Here is a 10,690-nt window from a genome sequence, read left to right on the forward strand (position 1 = left end):
ATTTGCCTTAAGGCACGATGCCTTAATTGCCTTAAGACAGAATTCCACTTACAGCTAGTTTAGTTTATTTTTGAGAAGTGTATTTTGGAACGATCCTCTAGGCTGCCTTTGCAAAGATCAACCCCACAGGTTGGAAAGCGGGTTCAGTTCAGTGTATTGTCCGCATGCGTCCGCAAGATCGTTGATGTGCATGTTGCGCGTTGCGCGTCGTGTACGCCAGTGTTCGCCAGTGTTCGCCGCGGCCGCCGCGGTCGCCGCGCTCGCGTTGCCATGTTACAATTCGAGAATACACATAGACAGAATACAGTAGACAGTTGTGAGTTGTGACTTGTGACTTGTTAGTAGTAGATTCTGAGCCCGCGCGGCGTGTGCGGCCTTCACGCAGTTTTAGATTTAATTTAGTTATAGTTTAACGAATTTATTTTAATTGTCATCGAAATAAGGGATTTCACCATGGATCCCGAAACCTTCTTGGATATAGCTAATCAAGTGATTAAGCTAAAAATGTTTCCCTACTTTGACATTGCGCATTGTTTGTTATGTGCATTGTCGGTAAGAGAGGATTTAGGAGCTGGTAAATATTCAATTCGATACATATGATATTATTCAAATATAATCGATTCTCAATAACTCAATGTTTATATGCAATGTCTGAAAATTATAAATTTCAGTTTAAATAATTTGCATCCAACCGTTTTTGGTTTTTGTCAATGGAAATTAACTTTTCGACTAGGATTGAAGTGAATATGATTTTAAATTATATTTTCAGTATATAAAAAGTAATATGGCATATTACCTATTGTAGTATTATTCATCATTATTATTATTTATTATATTCCATCAAATTCCGGGCATGAGTATGAAATTTCAATCTAGATGCATTATCCCTCCGTCCAGGTTTTATCTATTCGATTGATTATTCTAAATCCAATTATATATTAATCATATAAAGAATGTTTCGTAATCTCGCGTGTGTACAATTTTGTTTGTAGTGTAATAGTAATCTACATAACCATCTCTATATAGAATCCCCAGGACGGAGTTATTTTTATGCATATATACGTTATACAAAAAGTTATATATGTAACATGCGTTTTAATACATTTACAATTAATCATTCATTTTAATATAACTAAATATTAATTAACATTTTTTAATGCATGTATTCAATCAAAGATATTTTTTAATATTTTTATTTATAAAAATGAGTATGTATATATATATATATATATATATATATATTAAATCAATTAAATAATAATATATAAATTAAATTCTTCTATGTGAAATTATATATTTTTTGAAATATAAATGGTAAAATTTATATTTCAAAAAATATATAATTTCATATAGAAGAATTTAATTTATATATTATTATTTAATTTATTTAATATATATATATATATATATAATTATATATATATATATATATATATATATATGTATATATGAATATATGTATATATATACATGGTCTGTTCAAAAAGTACCCGGAATTACTAATAATTAAATTTCGCGGGTCTGGAGTGTCTGATTGTCAAAATTTTTTTTTTATTGTGTTGGTATACATGCCCCTAAAGTATGATGAAATTTTCAGCTATATTCACTGTTTACTTTGTCTGTGGTAGTCGCTAAAGTTCGACGTGTTTTTCTGAGCTCGGCGATTTTTACAATGGAAGAATTGAAAAAGTCAAAGAATTTGTATTAAATTTTGCGTAAAAAATGAAATAAAGTGTTGCAAAGTGCAAAAATTCACCAGATATGGCTCCGTGTGACTTTTTCCTATTCCCAAAGTTGAAGAGACCCATGAAAGGACGGCGGTTTTCCTCGATTGAAGAAAATCGCCGAGAGTGCTCAAGGACATATCAAAAAGTGAATATCAAGGGTGCTTCGAAAATTGGAAAAAACGCTGGCATAAGTGTATTATATCTGGGGGGGACTACTTTGAAGGGGACCACATTAATGTAGACGAATAAATAAATATTTTTTTGAAAAAACGAAAATTACGAAAACTTTTTGAACAGACCTCGTATACATATACAGGAGCGGTTTCTAGGCGCCCGCATGCCATTTTTCTCTTGGCGCCCCCTTTCTTCTATTTTTTTAACTGTTTTTACAGTTTGTACGCGGATACAAATTTTCGTCGACGATTTTGGGAACACGGTTCAACCGATTTCAATTATTCAAAAAACATTCGATTCCTATTGATAAGGAGACGTGCTGATTAGTTTTTGACATAGGCAGATCTAGCCGTTTCGAAGATAGGGGGCAAAAAATGCCAAAAACCGTAACTCAGTTTTTATGAGAACGGAACGTCCGATTTTAACAATTCAAAAAACATTTTACTTATGTTGATAAGATGAAGAATTGATTACATTTTCTAGAAGGGGGGTCTAGTGGTTTCGGAGATCTATTAAAAAAAGTAAAAAAATGCCATTCTGAGGTCAAATATTATCATTACACATATGCACATCAAATTATCAAATGTGTATCAATTTTGTTTACATTTTTATGGGTTTCGTAACATCATTTGTCCGTTAGACGACGACGCAACGCTTACGCGCTTCGATATTGCGCCTTTATGCAACTAAAGCAGTGCGTTGCTTTGAAAAAAAGTTCAAAATTTCTAAAATATTTCAAACTAAAAAAAAACATTTTTTTCAAAAGATTTTTTCCAAAAAAGTAGTTTTTTTTCCAAAAATTAAAAATTTCTCAAAAATCTATTTTTTTCAAAGTTTAAAACATATTTAATCTTTTTTTAAAAATTTAATTTTTGGTACGGGAAGTTTCAGCAATTTGCCTTAAGGCACGATGGCATGCACAACTAGTTTTTTTTTTAACTTCCCCTAGGGCAAGTTATAGTAATCGCAAAAAAATCGAAAATGAAAATTTTTGCATTTCTCGACGTTTCAAAGGTTTCTGAATATTTTGGCATACCTTAGAAAAAATGGATATATGTGTGTGTGTGTGTGTGTGTGTGTGTGTATGTGCGTGTGGGTATGTATGTGCGGATACAAATTTTCGTCGACTATTTCGGGAACACCGATCAACCGATTTGAATAATTCAAAAAGCATTCGATTCGTATAGATAAGGAGACGTGCTGATTAGTTTTTGGCGAAGTCAGGTCTAGCCGTTCCGAAGATACGGGGCAAAAAGTGCCGAAAACGGTAACTCAGTTTTTAAGAGAACGGAGCGTCCGATTTTAATAATTCAAAAAACATTTTACTTGTATTGACAAGGTGAAGAACCGATCAAATTTTCATAAAGGCAGGTCTAGCGGTTTCGGAGATCTAATGAAAAAAGTAAAAAAAATGCCATTTGGCGGTCAAAAATGATCATTAGACATATGCACATCAAGCTATCAGATATTTTATAGAGATTTTAACAATAAGTATAATTTTGGTTTACATTCCTATGGGTTCCGTACCAATGTTTATGCGTTAGACGTCGACGCGGCGCTTACGCGGTTTGATATTTTGTCTTTATGCAGTTAAAGCAGTACGATTGCTTTGAAAAAAAGTTTAGATCTTTCAAAATATGTCAAAATAAAGAAAACATTTTTTTTTCAAAAAAAAGTAATTTTTTGTCTAATTGTTTGTCAAAAATCTTATTTTTTCGAAGTAAATTTTTTTCAAAAAAGTTGATTGTTTTTAAAAAAATAATAATTTTTGGTACGGGAAGTACCAGCAATTTGCCTTAAGGCACGATGCCTTAATTGCCTTAAGACAGAATTCCACTTACAGCTAGTTATAATTTTTTTATCTTATCATTGAAGTATGTACTCTTCTTCGGTCATCATGACCCCTTTCGGGAGCCCATTGTATAATCTCATAGCACTCCATATAGTGTCCGTCTGGTTTTATTTGTTCTTATTTATTCTAGATGAAAATTTTCGTTTTGCTTTATGTCGTATTTACTTATTTATTAACATTGCTGTATCTGTTTTCGTTTTTTATTTGTTCAATTCTATATATTAATTTGCACTTTTCTTTTTTTTAAAATTAAACAAAGTATTTTATGGATAGGCTAAATCAATACTAATTATAAGTATTTTAATTTTTTAATACCTGATTTTGATGATCCTATTTCGATTAGAGAATATTACAATTAGTCAATTGTTCTGAATCGTTGCACATTACTTTCTACTTTAGTTACGTTCTAGTTCAATTGTGCTATTTCAATTGTATAATACTTTAATTCACTTTCATCAGTTTTATAAGAATTTTAAATTGCATAAAGGCCAAAATTTAGTAAAAATGGTTTATATTGCTAAAATATTTTTTGCATCTCTGATATTTTATTAAGCATATTATTATTGTTTGTGCTATGTGCCTTGTGCAACTATACTGGTTTTGAGATAGGGCCTAAAGGGAGAAAGATGAAGTATGTTTATTTGAACAAGTTTTCGTTATTGTATTGATTTAGCGAACCACATTAACATTATCTGTAGACCGTAGACCGCATTGCTCTTAGAGAGTTTATTAACTGTTCCTTGTATACAGACATATCACTTTGATTGCTATTTTACTGTAAGTTTAACATTAGTAGCTTATTAGTAAATTAGTTTTTGTCTAGGTAATTTAGCTCAGTCACAACGATAATTTGTTATCAAAAGTGTGCGTTGAATACGGTTTTGAATGTGGTTGTGGGTCTTGGTCTTTTGGAATAAAAATTAAACTAGCGGTGTATGACATCATGCCTTGAGGCAAATTACTGGAACTTCCCCTACCGTAACGAAATGTTCGAGGAATATTAAATGTTTTCAAACAAATTATTATAAATCCGAATGATTTTCGATTTCAATTATCGGTTTTCTATTTCGGAGACCTGCGTTTGCCAAAAATTAATCAGCACATCTCCCTATCAATAGGAATCGAATGTTTTTTGAGCCATTGAAATCGGTTGAACCGTGCGCCCGAAAACGTGAACAAAAAAATGCGGACACACAAAACACACACGCACACATCCATTTTTTCTGAGGTATGCCAAAATGTTCAGAAACCTTCAAAACGTGAAGAAATGTAAAAAAAATCGATTTTAAGAAGTTAACAAATGAAAGTGTTAATTTACTTTCCTCCCAGCTAACTGGTTAATAAACAAATTTATTGCTGACCAAAAAAAGGCACAACCATTCCCAGTCTTCCATATAGTGTTTGAAAAGTGATTTAATCGTGTTTTACTATTGGAATTAATTGAGATTTGAATGAACTTTTTCAAACACAAAAATTGATAACCGTATTTAGCTACTGTTAGTGCAATGGCCTATTTTTCGTTTACTTTTCGTAAACTAAATGAATAATGTGTATAATATTTTTATTATTTTTCAGGTGCTCAAGCTTTTTCACGCAAACATCCTCTAGCCTGTTGGCTATCGACTATGCTTGTGGTTTTTGCCGGCGGAATGCTTTGCAATGGTCTTCTAGGTGAACCTATTTTAGCACCATTGAAGAGCACACCGCAACTCTTAGTTGCAACAGCTGTCTGGTTGGTAAATCTGATTAATCCAATTTGTGTGTTATTAGTTAATTAAGTACCATTCTTTTATAAATGTAAACCGATTAACGATTTGTAAAACCTGTGTGAGGAATAGCAGGAAAGTTGAAATTTTATCGATTTAAAAAAAAATTGCTCTTTGACGCCACTAACTTTATTGAGATATTGTTGATTTACAATTGTATTACCGCGGTGTAATACAAATTTATATTTTTTAAATTATTATTGAGCTATTATCTTCAAAATCTCGAAGTACCAGTCGCGTGCGAAATTATATCTATCACATACGATATTTTATAGAAAACCTTATGCAATAATAAATGTATTAGTATATGAGTCGAGTATCTTGTTCAACAACCTTATGTTATTTGTTTAGGTACGTTGTGTTCTATACTCCATTTGACGTAGGTTACAAAGTTGCAAAATTTCTCCCAGTGAAAATAATAGCGTCAGCTATGAAGGAGATATATCGTTGTAAAAAAGTTTACGATGGAGTAACACATGCAGCTAAACTTTATCCCAATGCGTATATTATCATGATTATTATCGGCACGTTGAAGGGTAATGGAGCAGGCTTCACAAAGCTCATGGAGCGTTTAATAAGAGGAGCCTGGACTCCAACGAGCGTGGAATTCATGCAGCCATCTTTGTATGTATTGTGCTGGCTATGAATTTATGACAAATTATTTATTTTATATTTCGAGTTAATGGCTAACTTTTATTCATTTTAGCTACACCAAAGCTTCATTGGTTGCATCAATCATCTTTGTTTTGGATAAAAAGACTGATTTAATATCAGCTCCGCATGCGCTGGTATACTTTGGAATTGTTATATTTTTCGTCTACTTCAAAGTAAGATTTATTTGATCCATAATATATATATATATATATATATATATATATATATATATATATATTGTGCTGTTTCTAAGACGATTATATTTATATTTCAGTTGTCTTCAATTTTATTGGGTATTCATGATCCATTTGTGCCTTTCGAAAACTTATTTAGTGCTTTGTTCTTTGGTGGTATTTGGGATTCTCTCGCAAAACTATTGGGAAGAGGTCAAAACAAAGAGGAGACAAAGGATGCTAAGAAGAGCAATTAATAATTTTAATACAAAGAGATTTTCAATGTAAGTTATATGTATATATATATAAATTTCTCATGAATGATAAAAATTAATGCTAATACCTCTTCAAGTCTGAAAATTAAAAATATCAAACGCAACAGTTGGCAGATAACTTCTAACTTATGTTACATATTGATTAACTTTAAATTATTTTGAAACTTTATTATGAATTTAATCACATACCGACACTGTTTATAGTTCCGGCTATTTCTATAAATATTATTAATCATTATACTGGTTACATGTGAATTATTAAAAATTTTGATTTACACAAAGATTAAATTAAGCCTTACCAACATTAAACAAATATTGCTACATGACAATTTTAGGAAGCTCTTAATTTCATAACACATTATTAAAAATATCTGCTTTTCGATGTGAATTTATGTGGAATGCTGATGTGTGTTTATATGGAACGAATGAATACATTTATGTGCATGGATACAATATCTATTCAAAATAACCTCTTATTTCAATAGATAATGCATGAGCATTGACCATAATCGTGCCGATTAATTAGTGATTAAGAATCACTTATGTTAGAATAATATTAAAGTGATTTGTCTGACTTTTTTCTCTAATGCATTTATACCTCCTGCGTCGTTTTATTTTGTATTTATTTTCAAACTAACATTGCTAAATAGTAGGTATTAATTTTAATTGTGCGTCGTTAGATTCTGGAAGCAATGTTGTTTTGTGTTCATACCTTTATTTTTTTCTAATGGAGGAGACTAAAAAATTAATTATTAATCTTGCAAAGGACTTTCTAAAGAAAAACTAATATAGGAACCGGTGATGTAATTTAGTACTGAAAAATAGACTTTTCCGAAAAACAAAATTTAAGCACCTAACAAATATTGTATTAATGTTGTGTTTGATTGATAGATTGATAGAATGCCGAATTATGATAAGAGCCTTTATGGCGTTTTCAGAGAATGATTAACTTTAATTTTGTTTTCATAAATTATTTGAATATTGTATTTTGTTTTAATTAAATACTTGGTATTATGTCCAGCATTACATCACAAATATATTCATATTCAAATAAAATTTAAGTACTAAAAACGCAACGTTCGCTGATATTTTGTTTTAATTAAATGTTATTGGGTTTGTTTCTCCAATGTTTATTTTGATTATTTTATTTTTAAATTTTAAATTTTTGTAACACTGGACCAATGCTCTATCTTTACATGCAACTTATACTCACGACTCAATTTGAACATGGGTGCATTTTAAAATATTACTTGAGGATATTTTTTAAGCCTAAGCATTTAGAGAGTGTAACCAAATATCACCTCACTCAATAAGTCCGTAGGATAACTATTTAAAACACATTTTTTTTGAAAATTCTTTTTTTATTCAATATAGTTTTCTTCAAACACGTTGTACCGATCATAGTGAACTTCGAATTTTTCGAAACCATTTTTGTAGTAAGATTTGTACTTTACCATAAAACTCATCTCAAAATTTGTCAAAAATTTCTTCAGGGCGAACGTCCTTTTAAGATCTGAGAAAAGAATATGGTCGCTGGGGAACAGATCTAAAGAATATAGTGAGTGGGGAAGCAATTCGAAGCCCATTTTATATTTTTTTCTGACACTATTTTCCCGGTTTTGTGATTTGGTGCAACTAATGAAACAGCACGATTTTCTTTTTCAAATGGAGCCGTTTTTCCGATTTCGATATTCAGTTGTTTCTATAACATTATACAATAGTCACTGTTATTGGTGTGGCCTTTCTCAAGATAGTTGATGAAGATCATTACTTGCGAATCCCAAAAAACTGACGCCATAGCTGATTGTTTGCATTTTTTCTCGTCATCGTGTCTAGTCCACTCGGCTGACTGACTATTCGACACCGGAGTGTAGTGGTGAAGCTAGGTCATATCCATGGTGACATATTGATGCGAAAACTCAGTTTTATTTCGATTAAACAAATCCAAATACTCTTACAAATCACCAACTCGTTATGTTTTTGGTCAAATGTAAGTTCGTGCGGCATCCATTTAGCACAGAGATCCTATTCAAATATTCGTGAACGATATGTCCAACACGTTCTATTGATATCTTTACGGTGTCAGCTATCTCAGGCAATTTCACTTGGTTTTCCAAAACGTTTCAATGGACTTTTTTGATATTTTCCAGTGCAACCACCACAATTGGCCTTCCAGAGCCTTAGGCATAGTCAGTGCCCGTATAGCCACGATTAAAACCATTAGAACCATCAGAATACCACCCTTTGCCTTGATTTGGCAGAGTCCAAATAATACTTATCAAGCGATACTTTGGCGGTGATTGTATTTTTATCCATCAAAATGCAATGATATATCAACACACGAATTTGCTTTGGATTAATGGTTTCAAAAAACTCAAAAGCGCGTCACTTGAATCTGTGTAACTTGTAAACTAACCGTCGGATTGTCTTGAAATTTTGACATATATCTTCTTAAATTTGTTGCTTTCTATGTGTTATCCTACGGACTCATTGAGTGACGTAATAAGTAATGACTTACGATAAGTTTAAACCACTAAAATATATATTTCAAAGTATCGTTTAATGGCTTCATCCACAAATATCCCGACTTACCTGCCATGCGATAACTATTACAAGACTATTTCAGGCGCATAAAGAGAAATGAATTGATTCGATATTTTTGCAATTTTTATTTATTATTTCTATTCATTGCATACATGTTTGATTAATTTCAAGGATTATGGACTTAACTTAAAAAATATGAATACATATTTAATAAAAATTATCATAACAAGAAGGTAGCATGGTTTTGAAACTCGATTGTTTCTCTAACTTAAGTTTTTATGAAAATATAAATTTGCATATTTTATTTCTTTTCAGGTCATTTGCAAATTACGAAACTTGGTATCTTTCAATCGAAAGATTCGTTCATTGAAGAACTAGTCAGACAATATGTTCATATATTATTAGTATTATTTATTTTTAGTTTTTAAGAGCATTATACTTAATATTGTGTATTTATATCAGTAAACTATATCAAGTTTACGGACAAGTGATGATGTGATTTTGAATTATGTGATTGACACCAAATAACTAACTCTGTATCCGGTTTTAACGTTTTTATGATGCGAAAAGATTTATGCGGAAGAAAATTCCAATGAAATTTAGATCTTGTGAGATTTAATATGTACAAATATATTCTTTAATACTTACTGTATAGTGCATTATAGAACATTATGATCCGCTAATTATGTTGATTTAATTAAGTGATAACGTAAATAGTCAATTGACGATTTATTACTTTTGACTTAAGTATATGGCTAAACAAGTTAGAACAATTTAAATGACCGACAAACTTCATATTTGTAGTTGATCATTTCAGGAGATCATTTTAAATTTTTTTGGTTTAAGTTTCAAAATAGTAATATTTTGTTTGTGACCCTGGGCAATGCGCGAATATAATAATATGATTTTATTTACATAATGACCGTATTAATTGAAATAAATTGACGTCGAAAATGTAATAGTTTTAATTATTTATGATCAAACAACTATCAAAACCTAACATTATTCATGCATTCAAGTATTAGTGAATGTGCCAATTTAACATGTTCCGGAAAAAATTGATTTAAGTTTGGAGCAATATAAAATAAAAACGAAACACAACGATTTTTCATGCGAATAGGCTACTGATAATATGTTTTATTGCTTGCCATTTGGTTAATTTTATCAGAAACCGTTCGCATAGATTCAATCGGTTTTCGAAAGCCAGTTGATCCAGTGACGCATATATTTTTGATTCGAACAGCTAGTAACTCGAATTAAGGCTTAAATTAGCACATTTTTAAAATACAGATGTTAGACCTCACATACGATGAAATTGATAAAGTTTCGACATTAATTGAAAAAGACATACATTTGAACTTTTGAAGCAAGCTTAATTATATATAATTTGAAGTGAAGAAAGTTTATTTAATTATAGCTTTATTAGTTTTTTTACTAGTTAGCAGAAACGTTATATTTATTCCATATTGTGCCCGATATAACATTAAAATATATATTAAGAACAAATTTAAGTGCTAAAAGCACA

The 10,690-nt window shown here is 30.8% G+C and overlaps 1 protein-coding gene across 1 annotated transcript; it reads left to right on the forward strand.

The window, feature by feature from the left end:
• Positions 1 to 383: 383 nt before the first annotated feature.
• LOC113377203 (trimeric intracellular cation channel type 1B.1) lies at positions 384 to 10,041 on the forward strand. Its single transcript, XM_026617432.1, has 6 exons — positions 384 to 574; positions 5,329 to 5,485; positions 5,871 to 6,143; positions 6,226 to 6,346; positions 6,448 to 6,630; positions 9,481 to 10,041. The coding sequence occupies exons 1-5, from the start codon at positions 454 to 456 to the stop codon at positions 6,601 to 6,603; spliced, it is 828 nt and encodes a 275-aa protein (XP_026473217.1). The 5' UTR covers positions 384 to 453; the 3' UTR covers positions 6,604 to 6,630; positions 9,481 to 10,041.
• Positions 10,042 to 10,690: the final 649 nt, after the last annotated feature.

Source organism: Ctenocephalides felis, unplaced genomic scaffold, assembly GCF_003426905.1.
Source record: "Ctenocephalides felis isolate EL2017-DRISC unplaced genomic scaffold, ASM342690v1 CF-g0.4_SCAFFOLD_01886, whole genome shotgun sequence".
Classification (NCBI taxonomy): Eukaryota; Metazoa; Arthropoda; class Insecta; order Siphonaptera; family Pulicidae; genus Ctenocephalides; species Ctenocephalides felis.

Bases quoted from the DNA above. Each gene is read 5' to 3' on its own strand.
- LOC113377203 (XM_026617432.1), top strand. From the start codon at position 454: ATGGATCCCGAAACCTTCTTGGATATAGCTAATCAAGTGATTAAGCTA. The intron at 575-5,328 runs GTAAATATTCAA...ATTATTTTTCAG, and splicing joins AAGAGAGGATTTAGGAGCTG to GTGCTCAAGCTTTTTCACGC. The intron at 5,486-5,870 runs GTTGGTAAATCT...TTATTTGTTTAG, and splicing joins TTAGTTGCAACAGCTGTCTG to GTACGTTGTGTTCTATACTC.